This window comes from Ochlerotatus camptorhynchus, unplaced genomic scaffold, assembly GCF_037179485.1.
Source record: "Ochlerotatus camptorhynchus isolate MF236.1 unplaced genomic scaffold, CSIRO-AGI_Acam_v1.1 ptg000663l, whole genome shotgun sequence".
NCBI lineage: Eukaryota > Metazoa > Arthropoda > Insecta > Diptera > Culicidae > Ochlerotatus > Ochlerotatus camptorhynchus.
In genome coordinates this window covers 104,406-129,599 of record NW_027041142.1, presented here as the reverse complement: position 1 = coordinate 129,599, position 25,194 = coordinate 104,406, and the positions used below count along the sequence as shown (strand labels likewise).

The 25,194-nt window shown below is 42.3% G+C and overlaps 1 protein-coding gene across 3 annotated transcripts in view; it reads right to left on the bottom strand.

Moving 5' to 3' along the window:
- Window positions 1-25,194, bottom strand: part of cac (cacophony) — a 435,895-nt gene that overhangs the window by 349,976 nt on the left and 60,725 nt on the right. For all 3 annotated transcript variants that reach the window (XM_065237935.1, XM_065237936.1, XM_065237937.1), the window contains exon 2: window positions 11,187-11,401. In XM_065237935.1, the coding sequence (XP_065094007.1) occupies window positions 11,187-11,401 (215 nt within the window). The remainder of the gene's footprint in view (window positions 1-11,186; window positions 11,402-25,194) is intronic.

The window sequence follows — 25,194 nt, the reverse complement described above, 5'->3', positions numbered from 1 at the left end:
TTGCTTCAAGCCGTAAAGTGCTTTCCGCAACAGGCACACTATGCCGCTTTTGTTCACGAAGCCTTGAGGTTGATCCATATATATGATTTCGTCCTTGCAGTAACTGCGTCCATCTGTTCCACATCCAGGTCGTGTTTCACAGATAATACCAGCAAATATCGAATGGTGGAGTAACGGACCACCGCACACTGTTTCCAATAAAGTTGTTTGTATTAGTTAAGCGCTTCTTTTGAATAACTTAATTAGTTCGCAACTTGGTCGTAGAGATGGCGCGTAAATCTAACTTTTGAATAAAGCATCCTAGACGTATGGGATTTTCAACAAAGTTTTTTATCTATTAAAATGAAGGATAGTTGCAGAAGACATTCCGTCTCGCGCTGAGCCAGTCAAGTCGCATCGGTCTATTAAAATGAAGGATAGTTGCAGAAGACATTCCGTCTCGCACGCTGAGCCGGTCAAGTCGCATCGGTCTCGTTGTACGACACTAGTATTTGAGTTTTTGAGTTTTTCCCCACGCGAGGGGTTTTTCTCGCCAAAGTTAGTTGGCATAGTGTTAAGGCAACTAGTTCGTGAGTGAGGAAGCCGTTAGTCATACGCCGAGCGCTTTGATTACGGTCCAGCTTTATCTCATCATCATCGCATCATCACATCATCCCATTGATAGTAACAACGAAAGCACGTTAAATTGCCTACCGAGGCGACCGAGGCATACCAGCTATCAGGTTATCGACCCAACAGCCGTTGGGGCAAACAATAGCCTCGCACCAGTCATCTGCCGCCTCAGTGTAATAGGTATACCGTGTCGCTTTGTTTTCATCAGTATCGCATCTCCCGCATGGTCCAATATTAGATTAGGTTGGGTCATAATTAGGGTGATTCAAAATTTTGTAAATAGTATATATCTATAACTTTTTTCTTGGTTTTTTTTTCTCGTACTATTTTTAAGTAGAGCATAGTAAGGGTAATCCAAAAAAAAAATTTTTTTTTAGTATTTATGATTTAGGTTAGCGACTGAAAGTCAATTTTTATTTGTTATATGCGACAGTTAGAAGATACTGAGAGGTTAGCACATATCATCGGCAAGAGACGTGCGTGTGAGAAAATTTGCGAAAAAATCTAAGGGCACCGGTGGGATTCGAACCCACAATTCCCATTCAGTACACGGGTGCATTGCCAATTATACAACGGTGGACCTATCCCTAATAAACGGGTACCATATACTGACGATATCTTAGATGGTGTGACCAAACCACATAAAATTGGGATGATATCTCGAATTAGTGGTTAGGCGCATCTTATGGTTATTGTTTATGCGGGATGGTCTACGGATGTATTTGGCTAATGACATATGAGTTTCGAATCCGTTTCCCTCCCTTAGTCTTTTTGCGCAAGCGTTCTCAATACACAACAATCGTCTATTACCGACGATATGTGCTTGTACCGCAACCACTCAGTATCGGTCGATGTGAACAAACACAACTCGTCTCTGTTCTACATCACACATGTTGGATACGGGATGTCCAATGCAGTATGAATAGAGCCTCACCTCCGACCACCGGGCCATAGTGATGATTTATCATCAATTAATTTTCGATTTAGGTTAGCGACTGAAAGTCAATTTTTATTTGTTATATGCGACAGTTAGAAGATACTGAGAGGTTAGTATTTATATTTGTTTTTTCTTTTTTTGGTTTTTTTTCCTTTCATTCGTATTTCTCTTTATTAGAGTAAAACTATATCAATTTTTTTTTGTATTTTTTTTTATTTTTTATTATTTTTTTTCTCTGCATTTATTTTTTATTATTTTTTTTCTCTGCATTTATTTTTTATTTTTGATACTATTTAAAATTACTGTAATTATTTGTAAAATATTTATTAAAAACACCATTGCGGCGATATTTAACCGCAATTGATGAAAATGATAAAGGCGGGGGATGGTCGCTTTCCATCTCAGACGACGAAACTCTTAATTCCTCCTCACACGAAAGTCTCGAGGAAGTTGTGGAAATGGAAACCCTTGACGTCCCAGTTGACTCGCTCTCCAGCAAAAATACTGGAGCATATCCCAAGAAAAGGTATCCCCCACAACCCTCTCCCCCACCATCACCTCCTCGTCCTCCTGCACCCCCCACACCATAGCGCTCCCCCGCCTAAAGGCTTACCCAGAAGCCTCGAAAGGCCCATGGGTTGTTTTTTTCCGGCCCAAACAAAAACCTTTGAACATTCCGAGGATCTCTAAGGATCTAACAACACATTTTTCGGCCGTTACCGATATTTTCAAGGTAACACCAATAAAACTGCGCGTTACCGTTGATGACCGGAAGCAGGCTAACCAAATTGTTGCATGCGAGCTTTTTTCATTGGAATACCGAGTCTACATACCCAGTAGTGAGGTAGAAATTGAAGAAGTGGTCACCGAAGCGAGTTTGACTAGTGATGATTTCTTGGGTCCCGATTAAAAACCGTGCTCTGCCGAAGGTGAAGATATTGGACTGCCTTCAAATGCAGTCAGTATCCGTAGTAGGCTCCAAAAAAACTTGTTCCTTGTCAAACTCGTTTCGTGTGACCTTTTCGGGTTCAGCGTTACCTCACTACGTCGCTATTGGCAAGGTTCGGCTGCCTGTACGTCTGTTTGTACCTCGGGTAATGAACTGCTCGAAATGTAAACAACTTGGTCATACATCGGACTACTGCTCGAACAAACCACGCTGCGATCAGTGTGGCGAGCAACATCAACAGTGCCCTTGCGGTGCTCCTCCAAAATGCGTGTACTGCAAGGAAAGCCTACATACCCTGACTGACTGCCCGAGGTATAAACAGCAGGGAGAAAAACTTAAGCGGTCTCTGCAAGCTCGCTCCAAGAGAACACTAGCAGAACTCTTGAAGAATACCGCTTCATCTTCTCAGACCACACCAAAAAGCAGTAACACGTTCTCCATTTTGCCAGTTGATGATCTAGACTCCCCTTCCACCTTGGAAAAATCACCCACCCTTCCACCTTGGAAAAATCAAGAGGTAATGGAAATGCACCGAAGCCCATTCCACCGGGTTTTCAACCTTGTAATTATGACAAGAACTTTCCGTCACTTCCAGGAGCATCTAAAACCCCAGATGTCCCAGTTTTTCTGGCCGAATAATCAGCTAGAACATGCCCCCATGTTCACGTTTTCTGGTATTGTGGATAGCTTCTTCAGTATATTCAATATCTCTGACTCAACGAGGAGCATTATTAATTTAGTGCTGCCAATGGTGAAAACTCTTTTGAAGCAACTAGCTTCTAGGTGGTCCTTCCTTGCATCGATCATATCCTTTGATGGATAATTCTCCGAATGAGGTCGGGGATATGATCTCTGTTCTTCAGTGAAACTGTAGAAGTCTTATGCCAAAACTTGACACATTTAAATTTTTAGTTAACAATTTACTTTCTGATGCATTTGCCCTTTGTGAAACATGGCTCTCTTCAGACAACGATCTTGCTTTCCACGGTTTCAACATTATTCGCCTTGACCGCGCAGATTCGTATGGAGGGGTGCTTCTGGGGATCAACAAGCTCCATTCCTTCTACAGAATCGATCTGCCTTCGGTGACAGGCATTGAAGTAGTTGCATGTCAGGTTAATATTCGAGGTAAATGCCTCAGTATTGCCTCAGTTTATCTTCCACCGAAAACCGCGATCTACCGTCAAAGTTTCGTGGATATCTGCACGGATATGCCGGAGCCACGGTTGATCTTGGGAGATTTTAACTCTCACGGTACAGGCTGGGGGGAACTGTACGACGACAACCGCTCAACCTTGATATACGACATGTGCGACTTCTTCAAAATGACAATTCTGAACACCGGGGAAGCAACACGAGTAGCCAAACCTGCAGCAAAAATAAGCAGATTAGACCTCTCACTTTGTTAGAGTTCACTATCGTTGGATTGCTCGTGGAAAGTAATTCAAGATCCCTACGGTAGTGACCATTTGCCAATCAAAATTTCTATTACCAATGGTTCATCTTCTACTCGCTCGGTCGACATCGCGTACGATCTTACGAAAAACATTGACTGGCGAAAATTCGCGACCTCGGTTCTTGATGCCAGTCAATCGGTTGACGTACTTCCTCCGCTGGACGAGTACTCCTTTCTCGCGCGTGTCATCATCGATTGCGCGCTGCGAGCACAGACGAAACGTATTCCGGGTGTTTCCGTTCGCAAGCGACCTCCCATCCCGTGGTGGGATAAGGATTGCACCGACGCGAACAGCGAGAAGTCCGCCGCGTTTAAACGCTTCCGCAAACACGGTAAGGTCGAGGATTTCGAGCGGTACACCGACCTCGAGAAAACCTTTAAGGACTTAATTAAAGCAAAAAAAACGCGGTTACTGGCGTCGGTTCGTCGATGGTTTGTCGCGAGAGACTTCCATGAGAACACTCTGGAATGTCGGCAGGAGAATGCGAAACGCGTCATCACCGATTAACGAAGACAAGGAGTACTCGGACAGTTGGATATTCAGCTTCGCACGGAAAGTTTGCCCGGATTCGGTACCGGTTCAAACCAACGTTCGTGATCGTCCGTCGGGTAATAACGAAATAGATTCCCCGTTTTCGATGGTGGAATTCTCACTTGCTCTACTTTCATGTAACAACTCAGCTCCAGGAATGGATAGAATCAAGTTCAACTTGCTTAAAAATCTCCCAGACGTCGCGAAGAGACGCTTGTTGAACTTATTCAATCAATTTCTGGAGCACAACATTGTTTCGGATGACTGGAGGCAAGTAAGAGTTATCGCCATTCGAAAACCCGGTAAACCCGCGTCGGATTATAACTCGTACCGTCCCATCGCGATGCTGTCCTGTATACGGAAATTTTTGGAGAAAATGATTCTTTTTCGTCTAGACAAATGGGTCGAGTCGAATGGTTTACTTTCAGATACGCAATTTGGATTTCGGAGAGGAAAAGGAACGAGCGACTGTCTTGCGTTGCTTTCAACTGAAATTCAACTGGCCTATGCGCAAAAACAGCAAATGGGTTCAGTTTTCTTGGACATTAAGGGGGCTTTTGATTCTGTTTGTATCGATGTCCTTTCGGATAAACTTCACGATAGTGGGCTTTCACCAATTATGAACAACTATTTGAGCAACTTGTTGTCTGAGAAATATATGAGCTTTTCTCATGGAAACTCGACAACTTCACGAATTAGTTACATGGGTCTCCCCCAGGGTTCATGTTTAAGCGCCCCTCTTTATAATTTTTATGTAAAAGACATTGATGGTTGTCTTGATGAAAATTGCTCGCTAAGGCAGCTTGCAGATGACGGGGTTGTGTCCGTTATAGGGCCAAGTGCACCGGACCTGCAAGGACCATTGCAAGATACCTTAGACAATTTGTCTACTTGGGCTATGAAGCTGGGTATCGAATTCTCCCCGGAGAAAACTGAGTTGGTTGTTTTTTCTAGGAAGCATCATCCTGCACAGTTACAGCTTCAACTAAAGGGTAGAACAATCACTCAAAGTATATCTTTCAAGTATTTAGGTGTTTGGTTCGATTCCAAAAGCACGTGGGGAAAACATATTGCGTATGTGAAACAACAATGCCAACAAAGAATCAATTTTCTACGTACAATTACTGGAACTTGGTGGGGAGCACACCCGGAAGATCTGATCAGGTTGTATCGAACAACCATCTTGTCAGTTCTAGAGTACGGTAGCTTCTGTTTTCAATCCGCGGCGAAAACACATATCTTGAAGCTGCAACGGCCTCCGAATCGCGCTTGGCTGTATGCACTCGACGCATACGATGAGCCTCGAAGTACTCGCGGGTGTTCTCCCACTGACAGATCGTTTCGCGTAACTGTCCTTCCGGTTTCTTATCCGTTGTGAAGTAATGAACCCATTGGTAATAGAAAACTTTGAGAAGCTGCTCGACAGAAATCCTCAAACAAGATTCATGAGTCTCTATTACGAGTACATGACGCTGGAGATTGGCCCTTCTTCATTCAATTCCTCTCGTGTTTGCCTCCAAGACTTTTATAATTCCTCTGTAAATTTTGATCGGACCATGTTGCAAGAAATCCGTGGAATACCAGATCACCATCGGTCGATGGTTGTTCCCTTAATTTTTGCAAACAAGTACCACCATGTTAGTAACAATAAGAGTTTTTTCACAGATGGGTCAACTATCAACGATTCCACTGGATTTGGAGTATTCAACAAATTTCATAGCGCCTCATATCAACTGCAAAAACCCTGTTTCGTATACGTTGCGGAACTAGCAGCCATATTCTACGCAGTAGAGCAAATTGCCTCACTACCATCTGATCACTATTTTATTTTCACTGATAGCCTTAGCTCGTTGGAGGCTATTCGATCAATGAGGCCGATGAAGCACTCCTCGTATTTCCTGACCGAAATCCGAGCTAAATTGAGTACTTTATCAATATTATACAAACTGGCAGGTTTCCTTAATAGTAGAGATACTTGTAACGGTTTACAAAAAGTGAAATTAAAAAAAATCATCGAATATCATGCCTTCAGTTTTCTGGTATATGTTAAAGGATGACATGAGCTAACAAATGATACAAAGTCCAGCTGCCCTTAGCTGCCTTTATGAGAATCCCACCCACCTAAAATACAGGCAAAATATCATGTTCTTCGAGAATATTTCATTAAAGTCACTATAAATTCCACATATAGTTCAATGAAAATTCGCACCTAGTTTGTTTCCGTTGGAATAAATGCAGAAACCCGAGCAAACATATGAAAATATATAAAAAAAGTTAACAAATAAGAATTTTGGCTTCATATTTTTTTAATATACCCTATATCTCCGAAACTAAAGGCCCAAACGCAATGTAGACGAAAGCGGAACGGAAACGGAAAGTTTGACAGTTGTCACAAATGACATCAAGATGCCTAACCGAAGTCGATTTGGTTCCAACAAGTTTTCAATCCGACAAGTTGGCTTACTCAGATCGGGCTTTTCCACTGCCGTTGCCGTTCCGCTTCCGCTGTCATTGTGCATGGGCCTTAAAGGTCAATGTTGGAAAAATATCAAAAAATCAAATCTCACCAATGCCCAAGATCACGCTTGATTTTCGTAGACAAAAATCAACAAGCAAACAACTGCGGTTGATTTTGCAAGCTGTGATATCGCAGTTCGGAATATCAAGCTAACAAAACTCACCAGCTGCAAATCTCACCAAATTGTGGTGAGATTGAGTTTAATGATTTTTGCTTTACACCCGAACGCAGGCGAAGCTTCCATAACGGCTGGTAGCAGTCCCTTCGTTTCTGCCATCGGTGAAGAGTAAAAAGAGATAGCAACTATACTTTCTCTTTCTATGAAAACGATGAGCAACGGAATCATTTTTGTGTCGAGTCAGTTCTCAGCTTGATTTTTGCACGTTGTGAATAGTCTCGCAATATCAAAGGAGCTTGTTAAATCAATATCAAGCATGATATTTTGTTCCAATATCACGTGTGATATTGAGAGCGTATGAGAGCGAAAAAATATTATTTGATTGATGATTTCGCCAACACTGCTAAAGGTAATGGAAGTTTCATGTCTTGTGCAACTTTCCTTCATTTTAATAGATAAAAAAAACTTTGTTCAAAACCCCATACGTCTAGGATGCTTTATTCAAAAGTTAGATTTGCGCGCCATCTCAACGACCAAGTTGCGAACTAATTAAGTTATTCAAAAGAAGCGCTTAACTAATACAAACAACTTTATTGGAAACAGTATTCTGATTGAATGCTTCGTTCAAAAGTTATTATTTTTTTCCGAGAAAATCACTGATCTGCCCCAGTGTGCACCGCCTCGGTGGAACACGTGCTGTGTGTCTCCCCGGAGTTCCAGAAGCTACGCGAACAACATGGACTCCCGGAGAACGTCAGTAATCTGCTTGGTTACGACCCCTCGACGTTGGCTGCGCTGATCGCCTTTCTGAAGGAAGCCCACTTGTATGATCAAATCTAGCCCCTCGTCGGTGGCTACACTGATCGTGTGTTCCTCACGTTTCTATTTTTTCCGCCGTCGGGGTTTCTCCGCCGGACCGGGCACTGTCTCCTACGGTGGAACTTTACCTTGTTCGCGCACCCAGCCCTCACCACAGCCCTGATCTAATCCTCACTTTACATTAAGTTTTTAAAATGTTGTCTGTTTTATTCGTTGGGTAATCAGAGCCAGTTATACGTTACGTTAATGTCAAGCTGAAACCTATTTTTTAGGAAGGATCTAGCCTGATGTAACGTGATGAACTAGCCTACGGCTAAAAATCACGGTAATAGAGAAAAAAGTAGCCAGCATACCAAGACCTTTGCTGTCTGGTTGACCTCGGACACAGTCAGTACGGGACACAAGATCGCCGACAAAATATTCTTCTGCAGCATACTGAGCGGAATGACAAGGAGCTCGTTCCTGTACAATCGACTCAGCTTCAATACCAGCCCGGTTTCTATTCGTCGCTGCAGGATGTTCGATCCTCCGTTGAGGTTAAGAAACTACACGCAGCACGAGCATACAGCATAGCATAGCAGATTTATGAACGAATTCAACAGACTACAAGATGTAATTTCTACAAATATGACGCCAGAAGTGATTCGAAGAAGACTTAGGTTATTTTTATAAACCCAGCTTAATTTGTGAAACATGTACTTTGTTTATAGTTTTTAATGAGGGTAACAGGCTTAAAGCCTATAGTCCAAACACCGACAAACCGACATGACACTTCATTCTGACTTATGCCCGAAAATCGTAAACGGCCGATTTAAATGCGCAGTGATCCGAACTGTCAAAACCATAGGATTTCTCTCATTCCTTTATTTTAACGTCAGTCTATGTTCCGCAATCTAGTGCCAATCACCGAAGGACATCGATTGCCATCCATTGACGGCAATCGAATGTGCAGGAAAGGCAGCTTCCACACCTGCGTAGGATATCGCACCCATTCAACACACATGGGCCGGGAGCGGGACCAACGGCTTTACTTCCCTTCCGAAGGAAGACGTGACCAGAGATTTTTATGTCTCAGAAAAATCCCACCGACCTCGGCTGGGACTGAACCCAGACCCATTGGGGTGTTAGAAAGCAGTCACGCTTACCACTACACCACCGGCGCCGGCAAAACCATAGAATTTGTTGATCTAGATAAAATAATTTGTCCAGAATAGATCAGACATGAACCAATTCATGACTTTTACATGCAGGTTCATGGCTTAGCTAAATATTTACCGCGAAAACGAAGCCAGATGTCAGTAGGGTGCTTTGGTCAGAAATTTTATTGTTTTTGCTATGGTCATTCATGTCGGTTTGTCGGTGGTCCAAATACGATTTTTCAACACTCGTCGTAATTATTCACCTCGGCAAATCTCGTGCTGAAAAAAAATCATCTTTTTGCAACTTGTTACATAAATAGCTCTATTTTCCACTCAACTTTCTTGTCACAGATATTTTATTTGGAAAAGTAGGCCATTATTCTAAAGCATGTCGACTTGACTTTGACTTGACTTTTCTGTAAAGTCTGCCAAAATATTTATACACAGCAAAAAATTAATTTTAATATCACATCAAAGTGGATGCACTTCAATCGTGTCGAAAATATGGTGTAATATAACTAACCAAAAAGGACAACATTATCATTAATACAGTGCATGAACTGACATTACACACTCAGCTACCGAAAAAAAAATCGGTAGGCGAAGAATGTTACAGATTTTCCGGTAAACCAACTTGATTTTACAAATATTCGGTAAAATTTTACCGATGAGACGGTAATCGCTGTTAAATTGACGAAGTCTGTAAAAAAAATTACAGCACGGACTGTAAATCAAAAACCCGGTTACCAAACCTCAGTAATTTATTTCTGAATGTCAAGTTCTGAAGAAGCCATGTTTATATTTGAAGTGGTCCAATGAGAAAACATAAGTGACAGTGAAAATACGTAAATGACCGCAGTGCTCAGGTAAAAACATGAAAACTCCGAAAATTGAAGATCACGTAAAAGCAGGAACACATCATCAAAATATTCCGTAAGAAAATGTTGGTTTTATAATGTTTTTCAGACGCTACCAGCTGTAGTTTCCTGTTGAAATCAGATTGCAGGCTAAACTTCTGTACTGAAACGCCAATTGCAGAAAGTGTGAAGAGAAATATCCGGACGAATCCATTATGTGAAGCGTATTCTAAAACACAAAGGAATGTAAATAAACTATGCAAAAAAAAAAGACTTATCAAAACTATACCTTTCGAAACTATACCATAGATATCAATAAAATTAATGAGATATTGACAATTTGCGCTTTACGGAATAATTCAATATAAAACTACCGAACTGTTCGCTAAAAATTACCGGACGATCGTTCTCACCCCAATGGGTCTGGGTTCAATCCCAGCCGAGGTCGGTGAGATTTTTCTGAGGCATACAAATCTCTGGTCAAGTCTTCCTTCGGAAGGGAAGTAAAGCCGTTGGTCCTGGCCCATGTGTATTGAATGGGTGCTATATCCTACGCAGGTGTGGAAGCTGCCCTCCTGCACATTCGATTGCCGTCATTGGATGGCAATCGATGTCCGTCGATGATTAGCTTTAGATTGCGGAACAGAGACCGACGTTAAATAAAGCAATGAATGAAGACAGTTCGGAAAAAAAATTACCGAAAACGCTAAAAAATTTCGACATGATTAAAGTGCATATTCTTGGATGTAATATTATTATTTTTTACTGTGTAGTGAAATGAGGCGCAACAGCCTTGTTTAATTGCATAATTTAGGCATTGAAAAACTTACAACAAAATTTCACTGATTTCTGATTGCCAATCACCACCGTAAGAAAAGCTCAAAAGCTCTTATCAATCTGGTTTTTTCATTACATAGTCTTTCAATAAACACTTTTTGATGGAGGAAACTTTTGCCATAAATCACACGATATACTCAGAGTTTTCAATAGCTTTGTGATTTCATCCCCTCCGCAAAGCTTTAATTTGCCTCATAACTTTTAGCTTTATCCTTATTGTATCTCAGTGAACTTGCGAGGAAGCTTTCAATTTAAAAAAAGCTACACTGCATCCGAGGGGTGATTCTTTGGGAAAACGCTATAGTGAAAATCTAACGGCTCACGACGAAAAGCTTTCGCTCTCGCGTTTGTCGATCTAACTCTCGCTCTCTCTCTCTCTCTCTCTCTCTCTCTCTCTTGCATGGTTACTTACATGATGTCGCCTAGTTTCAGTCTTGTTTGTATTAAAGCACAGCTTTTGTGGTCACTGGTCGTCACGGCCCGGCGCCGACGGGGTGAGACACGCGGTGTGATTAGGCCATCGGGTAGTTCCAGTTGTGCAGTAAGTGTGTTCCCTCCGAGTCGGACCATCGGCGAGGAACCACGCCGCCGGGTCGACATGTGTCGGCCGCCTACGCTACCGATCATCTGGAAAAGTGATAGAATAAGACAGGATGCATTAGCAATCAGGCGTGAACTATGTTGGGTCGGTAAGTGGTGCGGTTGCGGTGGGAATGGTACGCTGAGAAAATGCACATTCATATTGAAATAAGAGATTTCATTAGCGTGCAAATTGTGTATGCATAACACGAGCTGGAATTTTGATTAGCAGAAAAGCAAAATATTTTTGCGAGGAACTGATTTACGCAGAAAAGTGGACCTTGTTTAAAATAACAAAATATGCATTTGATGTTCACACTGATTTGCATGTCGAAATTTGTAGAATCAAAAAAGCATTTTAGCATATATTTTTTAATAAACAAGTTATACCGGGGGGATTAACGTATTCTCGTCAATCTAAGCAGCGTCCGCGCTTTTATTAGCAATATCTCAGCGTCAGGCACACATGTGACGTGTGTGTTTGTTTACATTTACTTGCTGCTTGCTATTCTATCCATTCCAATCGACAGAATTGTCCAAAACGGTTTGAATACGTTTTACAACGCTTCAAACATCTGAGGTGAGTGTGACACTAATCGGCAGCCTCTTTTTCTTCGGCAACCTTTCCATTTGAACTGCAATTCAGTCGTATTGTGTAGTGCGTATGTTCCATTCGAAGAAAAACCTGGCGTAACAGGTCTCAGTCGTAAAAATGTAATCAAACTGAAGCTGAAAGACTAAGGAATCGTTTGAATACATTCAGCGAAGTGTTTTGGTCTAGGTTTTGGTGACAAAATACAGCGAAATTAATGTTTAAATGTTGGTTGCCACGAACAATCAATGGGTGCGGAATAGCAATGGGCGATCTTGGATCGAAACACAAAAGATCGATTTTTTTGTTTCGATTAATCGATTTTTTAATCCATCTTAAACATGACTCCATCGATCCTTTTCATTCGATTTTGGTTTCGATCCAACATTTTATTTTATATTTTGCAATTTAATATTGATTTTTTTTCATCTTCACTTTTGCACATCACTTGCCTTAAACATGGATTCTGCAAACAACCAGTGTGACAGTTCAGTAGAAACATTCACTTCTTATGACATATTTCAGGTTCTTCAGTCCTCTGCTATGTCAGAACTGGATCGCCATGGCAGCGCTGGTAGTGCTGAGGCGATATATAGTAGTGACTTTAGTGACTAAAATTACGGTAATAGTGACCAAATAGTGATTTTTAAATAATAAATAAGTAACCAATAGTGACATTTGATTTGATATTGAAATTTATTTTTTTGTCACGCAACTTAAAATGACAATTTCATAAATTCTTCTAATTATATCGAATCTCACAAATGAATTTCCTATAAAGAGCATTTAAAGTGATTTGAATAATTCCCTTTTGATTACGTTATACAAATAGCAATTTCTGGATTTTCCGGATTTTTTTTTTTATTTTACTGGTTGTGTGATATACGTTTAAATTCATGTATAAAAAAATGAAGCCACTAGCTTAAATAGGGTTAAATAGATCATGACAACGAAAGCATTTTTTGTTTTTGGAGATCTTTAATTCGATGCCACGTTCGAAATATTTAAAATTTGAGGTAGATAACCAGTCTTCACGGTACAACATGAGTGCGATGTGCACGTTAGTTTTTGCACTCGCTTGTTCTCCGCCTTCTACACTGTACACAAACATCATCCTCTGATCGAATGAAACCTCAGACCATTAAAAACAAAACACCGAAATCGCTTTTTCGAATGATACCTGCAACCGGATGACGGTTGTTTTGAAATCAGAAGATTTTCCTCTAGAATACTGGATGAAAATTGTTATGAGAAGAGATAGGGCCTCAGTTAAAATGCGTAATGCTCTCTGAAGAATGACTGTCATACTAAATGGAAATGCATTTGGTATTGGTTCAGCCCCATAACGCAAATCATTCAAAACGATGATGTAAATAATTCTATCGAATGTCATTTGCCAATCTGAGCTGACAAACGAGGTGGAAGCATATGCATCGCTATCAGAGCTGTTACTAACACGGAAAAATTTTCTATCCTTAATGGAATGGCTTATTATGGCTATTCAGTATGGAAATGTAGATAATCAAATTATAAATCTAATTAAAAGCACTTATAAGTCAAAATGGGCTACAAATGGTGAGTCGACAAATTGGAAGGAGTGTTGTCCCAACAGCTCTGGTCCTCACAAGTTCCTACCTCACGCTTCCACGGGTCAGCCGATGACAAAGACCGCCAGCAAAAGATGCTGGTAGCGTAGCCTGGGCAATGTCACCACGATAAAAACATGGATCCGGATCGTGGTGATAGCAAAGTGAGGAGGTGCGACCCTCGAGCGTCTGTTCACCATGGAGGTGCGGCTCAAACAGCGTCTGTCTCGGAGCGAGCGGCTGAATAAGAAATGCTGTATCACGTCAGCTACCAGCCCCACCAACATGATGTAGGTATCGCGACCCCGGTAAGGTAGCATACTGAAACCCCCAACATTACTCAGAAAAACGAAGAAAGAGAAAACAACGAACGGAATTTTCGGCAACCGACCCGGCAACGAAATAAGGACAATGAATGGAAACTCGGTACTTGGAATGTCAGAACCTTAAATGAACCTGGACGAGCGGGCCTTTTGGCTCGTGAACTGCAAAAAGTGAATGTGAGCGTAGCTGCTATTCAGGAAGTACGGTGGCCGAGATCCGGAGAACGTGAATTCCGGGCGGTGGATCCCATCGCCAACACTTCCTTCAAGTATCATATCTATCACAGCGGTGGCGATAGGGCAGAACATGGAGTAGGGTTCATAGTGATCGGGAAGCAGATGAAGCGTGTTATGCGGTGGAGACCGGTAAGCGACCGCATCTGTGTATTAAGGATTCGGGGCAAATTCTTCAACTACAGCCTGATCAACATCTATGCGCCAACCAACGATAAATCCGATGACGTGAAGGACGCGTTTTATGACAGTCTCGATAAAACTTATGATGAGTGCCCAAAACACGACGTGAAGATTGTAATCGGAGATGCAAATGCGCAGGTCGGGAGGGAAGATTTCTTTCGTCCAATCATTGGTACAGAGAGCCTACATACAGTAACCAATGATAACGGCCTGAAACTGATAAACTTCGCCGCTGCTAGAGGTATGGCCATCAGTAGCACCTACTTTGCACGCAAGAATATCCGAAAGCACACCTGGAGACACCCAAATGGCGAAACTTGCACCCAGATCGATCACATGTTGGTGGATGGCCGGCACTTCTCAGATGTCATTGATGTAAGGACTTTTAGGGGGCCTAACATTGACTCAGATCATTATCTTGTTGTCTGCAAAATTCGGGCGCGTCTATCGACCGTTACGAATTCAACGAACCGGAGATCGATGCGTTTCAATATCCATCGCTTGTCAGTAGAAGGTGTTGCTGCAGAGTACCGCCAGAAGCTTGATGAGCGGATTAGCGAAATCAACGTGAACGAGGACCTCAACAATCTGTGGAATACAATCCACGGAGCGGTGAACACAACAGCACAAGAAGTGATAGGTACAGCTCAAAGACGACCACGTAATGGCTGGTTTGATGAGGAGTGCCAGAGGTTGACGGATGAGAAGAACGTTGCCAGAAGCCGGATGTTAGTGTCTGGTACCCGGCTGAACAGAGAGCGGTACAAGGTAGCAAGGGCAGCTGAAAAACGAACCCACCGCAGAAAGAAAAGGCAGTACGAAGAACGCGTGATTGCGAAGGTTCTACGCGACTGTCAATGGTGTGCGGAGTAAAACAGCGCCATCTCCCGCCATGTGCAATGACCTTGAGGGGAATTTGCTGACAGATAAAACAATGGTGGCTGCCAGGTGGAAAGAACATTTTGAGACATTGTTGAATGGAGAGAGTGAGGGAGTATCGAGGAACAGAGTAAACATCGCAGACGACGATCAAGCTGTGGAGCCTCCAACGCTAGACGAGGTTAAAAAGGCAATACGTGAGCTGAAAAACAATAAGGCTGCTGGGAAGGACGAGCTCCCGGCCGAACTTTTCAAACACGGAAGTGAGCAGCTGCATCAAGCAATCCACCGTATTCTAACGAAGATATGGGAGGACGAAGAACTGCCTGCTAGCTGGTTGGATGGCCTCATTTGCCCATTATTCAAAAAAGGGCACAGACTCGAGTGCGCCAATTATCGAGGAATAACTCTTCTGAATTCGGCGTACAAAATACCGTCACGCGTTCTGTTTAACAGATTGAGACCGCTTGAGGAGTCCTTCGTCGGTGAATACTAGGCTGGTTTTCGTGAGGGCCAATCAACGACGGATCAAATGTTTACCCTGCGTCAAATCCTTGATAAATTCCGGGAGTACAACTTGCAGACTCACCATCTGTTTATTGATTTCAAAGCAGCATACGATTCAGTGAAGAGAAATGAGCTTTGGCAGATTATGCTAGAACATGGTTTTCCGGCGAAACTAATTAGACTGATTCGCGCAACGCTAGATGGATCGAAATCAAGTGTAAGGGTTGCAGATGAGATTTCGACCTCGTTCGTGACCTTAGATGGATTGAAGCAGGGTGATGCACTTTCAAACTTACTGTTCAACATTGCTCTTGAAGGAGCGATTAGGAGAGCTGGTGTGCAGAGGAACGGTACCATCATCACACGATCGTACATGCTCCTTGCCTTTGCGGACGACATCGATATCATCAGAATTGACCGTAGAGCAGTGGAAGAGGCGTTTGTGCCTTTTAAGAGGGAGACGGCGAGGATTGGGCTCACGATAAGTTCTACCAAAACGAAGTACATGGTAGCCGGTAGACAGCAAGGGAGCAATAGTGGTGTTGGTAGTGTAGTGTTGTTAGATGGTGAACAATTTGAGGTAGTGGAAGAATTTGTGTATCTTGGAACACTAGTGACATGCGATAATGATGTTACCCGCGAGGTGAAGAGACGTATTGCAGCTGCAAACAGGGCCTTTTACGGATTACGTAGCCAGCTGAAGTCCCGTAGCCTGCAAACGAAAACGAAATTCGCTCTGTATAAGACGCTGATACTTCCGGTAGCCCTCTACGGCCACGAATCGTGGACGTTAAAAGAGTCTGACCGGAGAGCATTTGGTGTCTTCGAGCGTAAGGTGCTGCGAACAATACTCGGCGGTAAACAGGAGAATGGCATCTGGCGGCGTCGCATGAATCACGAGTTGTACCAAGTGTATAACGGTACGGATATAGTGAAGCTTATGCCGGATGCCGGAAGAACGACAAGCAAATATTATATTCAGCAGAGAACCCGGTAGAGGTCGTCGACTCCGGGGTAGACCTCGGACACGTTGGCTATTTGCAGTTGAGGAGGACATCAGGTCGCTAAACGTTCATGGCGACTGGAAGCGATTGGCTCAGGACCGAGTCCAATGGAGAAGAGTACTTCGTTCGGCGTTGAATCAACCTAGCGATTCGTAGCCCATCAAGTATCAAGTAAGTAAGTCAAACTATTCTTAAATGTTTGTCCTCGGAGTGTCGTATTTTTTATAGCTAATTTTCAAACGAAAATCATCCTGTATTTGGATGACAGTCATATGGATGTTCATCATCTGACGACGAATTCAACCATAAGAAAATCATCCGAAATTCGAATGCATATTGTTAAAGGGCTCGAGCAATGCAATAATCATTCGAAGTATTGCGGATGTTTTGGATCAGTGTATGTTCGACTATGTTCAAGCCCATTTGTACACAAGTTTGAACGCAAGTACAATGAACAAGTGCAAACTTCAGCTCGCACCAATGCACGCTAAGAAAAAAGTATGCATTAATGTTTAAATTTTAAACAATTTCGAGAAAACCCGCACATATTCATAAAATGAATAAACGCTGTTTACTCATCGGATGAATAAACGCGTTTTTCTCGAAAGTGATTAAATTTTAATCATTAATGAGTAAAGGCGATTTTCTCAAAAGTGGTTAAATTTTATACACCGGAACGATTTTAAATGGTTGGTTTCGTGTATTTTCAACATATTATACAAACAATTACATTCAAATAAAAATCAACAAAAAGTAATATTTATTTCTTGTACAATAAAAACAATAAGAAGGTACATCTGGGCAGAGCAAGATCACACCATTTAACTCAAATTTTCAAGACACTACAATGTCGGCCATTTTGTCATCGCTCGACATCCCGTCCGTCCAGGTGGAACTCGGATGTTTCTTTTCACGATTCCTTCGTCAACCTTCCCGTGTCGTGCTCGACAACCATTCCGTTGCGTTGCCCGACGAACTCGATCCGAATCGTCGTGGTGCCGCTGGCAGCCCTGTAATGGAGATCAAAAGTTACAAAATAATGAGAGTAGATTCGGATCGTCGTGCTGCCGATTGAAGCCCTCTGTAATGGGGATCAAAAGTTTCAAAATAATGTACCTTGCTACACAGAAAAAAAAGTTGTTGAATATTACATCCAAACAGCTGCACAGAGGTAATTCCGCTGGTGGTGTAATATGACGTTGTACAATGTATACCGATTTTGCGAACAAAATTACATCCATTGATGTAATATTGTATCTGATTTTTGCTATTACATCATTATTTCATACATCAGCTTGAATTACGTTGATCGATAGTAATTTTTTTTTTGCTGTGTAGATATACTTACTATTAGCATCGGCCATCTCTTTGGCCTGATCCCACACGGCGACAGGATATTCCAGTTGGCATGTCCAACCGTACCGGACAACGCTTGTAGCAATTGAATCTGCAGCTCACTAGCTCCTCTGGAAAAACTTTTAAAAATAAAGTTCTCACCGCTCTCTTGAAATAATAAGAAAATTATAAATTACTATTAAATTGTATCTAGATTATAAATAATACTATAAACAATCTATCTACCTGCAAAAAGTTGACCAATGATGGCCGCTGCTTTTCGGAAAATAATTGTTCCCAAGTTTTTTTTCAGCCACCAGTGAATAAAATTTAAACACTTTTGTTGAAAAATGGTTTTCTCTGAAAATGTCTAAATTCTATACACTTTTTTGCTATAAATTTCAACCACTCTATGACAGCTCGAACAAGCTCCCAAAAGTGGTTAAAAAAATAGTCATCAATGCATAAACTCGTTTTTCCGTGTGTACAAACTCATGTGCAAGCGCAAAAGCTCAGAAGTAGAAGCGAATATACATTGAGCGTCAAAATTTAAAAAAAATCTCAAAAATGTCGTTTTCGAGTTGTTTTATTTATTCGAAGGGGGGATGTTTCTCAGAGTCTTAAACTATGTAAATCATCGATCGAGTTTCCACTTGCTGCAATTACGGCCTCCACACGCTTCCGGAATGCACGGCAGGTTCTAATAATGTAGTATGGATCAATTTCTCTCCAGGTACGGGTCAATGTTTGTCTGAGGCTTGCTGTACTCGGGTGGCGTTTAGAACAGGCCTTGACCTTCATGACGCGCCATATTGAGTAATCCAGCGGATTAAAATCGGGGCTGGATGGCGGCCACATATCCTTCGCCCAGAACGGAAGATGTTCCTGCAACCACTTCTGAGTGCGGTTTGAGGTGTGGCACGGAGCCCCATCTTGTTGAAATACAACATTTGGCTTCGAACCGTACTGTTCTTTGATCCACGGAAGAACATACTTACTTAAAATCCCGATGTAGACCTCCGTGTTGACCTTGTCGCCTTCTGGAATGAACACCGGGTCCATTTTTTTTACGATCGGAAGCCACCAATCCAAACCCCATAACGCTAGTAGGATGCCCAACAAACAATTGCCTATTGAAGAAACGACTTCTTGACGATTTTATTACACTTCATGCTTAATAATACTTGTACTATTTTTAATAATAACTTCTGTTCAGGCTTTGTTCACACAAATCTGGAGAATTTATTCAACCACAACATCGAAATATTTGGTGTTGAATAAGGTATGTCGAGAAGCTTTTATTCAACTTACAAGAGTTTTTTTTTTTTTTTTTAATTACTTTATTTGTACAGGCTCATTCGAATAAACTTTACAGAGCCAAGTTATCATTTTCTTTATACATTATAAATGTCTTAAATCTAAAATTAAAGGATTGGAACCGATTACTCGCGGTCTTCTCGAGGTTAGTGGATGACAATTGTTTGGATCGGGAGAGGGAAAAGGAGATTTGGAATATGATTTATGATTCAAAAATTTCACTATTTCTAAAACAAATACTTAATCCTATCGACGTTATATCAACTCTGTAATTATACAATTATTACAGAAACAAATCTACAAAAAACAAAATACACACACACATACAAAACACAAACTAAACACAAGGTTAATCAAACTTACAATCTATGGTTAATATTCTTCAAGAAAACATATATCCCAAGTAACACATAAAACATCTTTTGAAAAAGAATTAGAACGGATTGTTGTATAAATGTATTATAAGAGATGCAGAAAACATCCTACGTTATATATGAGGGTTAAAGATGTTTTCTTCATACTTCTTCGATTCAACATTTTCCAAAATAGTTTTCTTTTGCTTTTATCTTAAAATGTTATTTGAACGTGCATCTTACTGTTTTAATACCACTATAAAACTTGTCGTATACAAAATCAATCCAGATTGACGTAAACATTGACGGTGCCATTGAGCCGGACTGTCTCTTCATGCCGTGATTGACAGTTTCTTATGAGGTATTCGGAGGTTTGTTATAAAGAAAGTTGAAAATACTTTTTTATGACATCTCATAAATTAATACAACTGAAAATGTGCAGGTTGTCTTATAAGAAGTTGAAAATACGTTTTAATAACATTCTGGCTATTAGATGTACGCTTTGCTACTAACAAAACGTCTTCATGACGGATCGAAGGCGTGTTGAATGAGAAAATAATTTTCATGCCATTGGCAAGAACATGATAGATACTTATAACAAACCTTTCATCAAGCGGTGTTGGTCTAGTTAGGAAGAAACAAGTCTACCACGCCAAGGACCAGTGATCGAATCCCATGCTCAAGATTTTTTTATCGTTTTTTTTTGTCGCTGGTTTTTATGATGTTTCCAAAATAAATGTTATAAGACCAGTATTTAGTTGTATAAGCTCCGCGTCTTGCGCTTTTTAGGTTGTATAAATGTATTAAATGATGTATATTAAAGTATTAGTGATTCTTTGCGTTAGTCATTACAAAGTATTTTCAACTTCTTTATGACAAGCCGTGTTGCTTGGGATGAGTTGCATAAACTCCAGATCGCGTCTAGCCAAAATATCCCGAACTGGAACATTAGGTTGTCTACCTCGAGCCCGAAGGGAATCGTACAACTCGGATCTGACTCCACGGTGCTCAGCACATGACCAAATAATGTGATCTGCGTCCTGGTAACCTTGTCCACATTCACAGAGATTACTGTCCCCCAGCTCAACACGGAACAAGTGAGCGTTTAACGAGTAGTGATTGGACATGAGGCGAGACATCATACGAATGAAGTCTCGACCCACATCCAACCCCTTGAACCAAGGACACTTCGACACCTTAGGGATGATTGAATATAACCATCGTCCCAAACTCCCTTCACTCCATTTATTTTGCCAGCTGGCGAGGGACTGTTGACGATAAATGAAGAAAAATTCGTCGTAGGCGATTTGTCGATCGTAAATATCGCCTTCCATAGCGCCCACCTTTGCAAGCGAGTCCGCCTTCTCATTGCCCGGAATCGAGCAATGAGATGGGACCCATGCAAAGGTGATGACAAAAGATCTTAAAGATAAAGCACTTAGAAGCTCTCGTATTTTCATGAGAAAATACGAGGAGTGCTTTACCGGCCTCATGGAGCGAATAGCCTCGACAGAACTGAGACTATCCGTAAAAATAAAATAATGATCTGGTGCAAGTGAGGCGATCGTTTCTAGCGTACAATGTATTGCCGCCAGCTCAGCAACATATACGGAACAAGGAGCTTGAAGCATTCGAGAGGCGCTATGAAATTCGTTATAAATACCAAAACCAGCGGACGCCTCTATTAGTGATCCATCTGTGAAGAACGATCTTGCGGAATCAACTTGGCCAAACTTTGCAGCGTAAATTGACGGAGCAATCATGGAACGATGATGCTCTGGGATTCCGCGAATCTCTTGCGTCATTGATAAATCAAAATGAACAGAACTGTCGAAGTCGGAGAAGCAAACACGATAGGGATTATGCTGCGAAGGGCTGACATCCTGTGTTATGTACACGTAGTACAATGACATAAAACGAGTTTGAGGGTTTAGCTCAAGAAGCTTCTCAAAGTTTGCAATCACCAGTGGGTTCATAATTTCACAACGGGTGAGGAGCCTGAGGGATAATTCCGAAAACCGATCAGAGAGTGGCAACATGCCCGCTAACACTTCGAGACTCATCGTATGAGTCGAGTGCATGCATCCTAACGCGATACGAAGACAGCGATACTGGATCCGTTCCAGTTTGATGATGTGCGTTTTAGCCGCCGACTGGAAGCAAAAACTACCGTACTCTAAAACCGATAAAATCGTTGTCCGGTACAACGTTAGAAGATCTTGCGGATGGGCTCCCCACCACGTTCCGGTAATTGTTCGGAGAAAATTGATCCTTTGTTGGCATTTCCGCTTCAGATACTCAATGTGGGATCTCCAGGTGCATTTTGAATCGAACCAGACCCCAAGATATTTGAAGGACATAGAATGAGTGATCGGTTTACCCAAAAGTTGAAGCTTTGGTTGTGCTGGGCTATGCTTCCTAGAAAAAACGACCAACTCAGTTTTCTCCGTGGAGAATTCGATACCTAGCTGGATAGCCCAAGTAGACAAATTGTCTAAGGTATCCTGTAAGGGTCCTTGCAGGTCGGCCTCTCTGGGTCCTGTCATAGACACTACTCCGTCATCTGCAAGTTGTCTCAACGTGCAGTTGTCCCTTAGACAATTGTCAATTTCTCTGACGTAGAAATTATACAGAAGGGGGCTTAAACATGAGCCCTGGGGGAGCCCCATGTAGCTAAATCGTGAAGCTGTAGAGTTTCCATGAGAAAAGCTCATATGTTTCTCTGACAGCAAATTGTACAAAAAGTTATTAATTAAAGGAGAAAGGCCACAAGCGTGGAGTTTGTCTGAAAGGACTTCAACCGATACTGAATCAAAAGACCCCTTAATATCCAAGAAGACAGAAGCCATTTGCTCTTTATTAGCAAAAGCCAACTGAATTTCAGTGGAAAGCAACGCGAGACAGTCGTTCGTTCCCTTGCCCCTACGGAAACCAAATTGAGTATCTGAGAGTAGGTGGTTCAACTCAACCCATTTGTCCAGGCGAAAAAGGATCATTTTCTCCAACAATTTTCGAATACACGATAACATCGCAATGGGACGATACGAATTGTGATCTGACGCGGGTTTTCCAGGCTTTCTAATGGCTATAACTCTCACCCGCCTCCAATCATCCGGAACAATATTAAGCTCCAGGAACTGACCAAACAAGTTCAACATGCGCCTCTTAGCGACGTCTGGGAGGTTCTTCAACAAGTTGAACTTGATTCTATCAGCCCCCGGAGCCGAATTGCCACACGAAAGGAGCGCGAGTGAGAGCTCCAGCATTGAAAAAGGCTGGCTGATCTCGTCTACCGAATTCGTCGTTTCGCGAGGAATCATCTGTGCCGGCACAGAATCAGGACATACTTTTCGCGCGAACTTGAGAATCCAACTATCGGAGTACTCCTCGCTCTCGTTGTTTGAAGAACGGTTACGCATCCTTCGCGCCGCATTCCAAAGCGTATTCATCGACGTTTCGCGCGATAATCCGTCCACGAATTGCCGCCAGTATCCGCGTTTCTTGGCTTTGATGAGGCTCTTGAGTTCGCGTTCAAGAGCCGAGTACGCTTCGAAATGTACGGGTGTTCCACGTTTCCGGAAAAGCTTAAACGCGTCGGACTTTTTACGGTAAACCTCAGTGCATTGCTGGTCCCACCAAGGGGAAGGAGGTTTCCTACGGAAAGACGTTCCTGGAACCGGCCGAGTTTGAGCTTGGAGCGCGCTGTCCAAGATCAGATTGGAGAGGAAGTTATATTCCTCCAACGGTGGAAGCCCTTCTACCGACGTTAGGGCATCTTCTATCACATTCTTGAACTTTGTCCAATCGATATTACGGGTAAGATCGTACGCGACGTTAACGGGTTCCGACGGATTGAACCCACTGGCAACTGAAACTTTGATCGGCAAGTGATCACTACCGTGGGGATCTTGGATCACATTCCACGTGCAATCCAACGATAATGAGTTAGAGCAAAGTGTGAGGTCTAATCTACTTCCATTCGAGGATGGGCCAGCCAAACGTGTTACTTCTCCATTGTTAAGAATTGTCATATTAAAGCTGTCGCAGAGGTCATATATCAAAGTAGAACGGTTGTCATCATACAGTTCCCCCCAGCCTGTACCGTGGGAATTCAAATCTCCCATAATCAACCGTGGAGCAGGAAGTACCGAACAGATATCTGAAAGTTGTTTGCGATTAACAACGGCTCTAGGAGGAATATAAACAGAAGCAATACAAAGGCTCTTACCTTTAATAATAGCCTGACATGCAACAACTTCAATACCTGGAAATTGTGGAAGATTCACTCTATAGAAGGAATGGCACTTTTTGATCCCCAAAAGTACCCCTCCTCCACGCGAATCCTCACGATCCAGTCGAATAATGTTAAAATCATAAAAAGGAAGATCGATATCTGAAGAGAGCCAAGTTTCAGAAACAGCAAATGCATCACAATCATTATTGTGAATTAAAAACTTAAAAGAATCTAATTTAGGAATGAGACTTCGACAATTCCACTGAAGAACAGTGATCAAATCCCCGACCTCGTTTGGAAAATTATCCATCGAAGGAAATGATTGCTGCAATGAGGGGCCACTTCAATGTCAATTGCTTCAAGAGGGTCTTCACAGAAGGAAGCATTGCCAGAACAATGCTTTTGAGAGGATCAGAAATATTGAGGTACTTAAGAATATCGTCCACAATTTTATCAAATGAGAACAACCCGGATGAAGAAGGGGCTTCTGTTCTTAAAAATGGGCCATCAGGGGTTTTTGATGTCCCCGGGAGAGATGGAAAGTTCTGGTTATAGTCAGTTCTGCGGAAACCAGGAGGAGTTGAAACTTCCTTTTTTCCATCACTCCTTGATTTGGGCAAGCTGATTTGGGGTTCCTTATCTGCAACTTTCCGCGAACGGATGCGTTTTCGTTTCCGTGCAGAACCTTCCGGAAAACTGAAAGAAACTCCCTCCTCAGCCAAGTCAGAGTCAGACTCGTCATCAGACAAAACAGCAAAGGGATTTTTGTCGTTGGTTGATGGTGTGGCTGTTTTTAGCATTGCTGCAAAAGACTGCCTGGAACGCTCCTTAAGAGAGCGTTCTAGTTTCTCCCCGCGTTGTTTGTACGCCGGGCACGATGAGAGACCATGAGGAGTTCCCTTACAGTACACGCATTTTGGTGCAGTGACTGTGCAGGCGCCATCCTCGTGCTTCTCCCCGCATTTGGAACAGCGTGCCTTGCTGCCACAGTGAGAGGCCGTATGTCCCAACTGTTTGCAATTTTGGCAGTTCATGACCCGAGGAACAAACAAACGCACAGGTAGCCGAAGTTTTCCCAACTCGATGTAGTGAGGAAGGGCTGAACCAGAAAAGGTCACCCGAAACGAGTCTGTGGGGGTAAAGCTCTTTTTACCCTCGCTGAAAGATACTGAGTTCAGCTTCTGGACTTCCAGTATCTCAACCGTGGGAAGCAAGGGGTTCTTGAAACGGCCAACCGCTTGCTTCGCCAAGATCTCGGGGGTCAGACTCGCTTCGGTCACCACACCTTCGATCT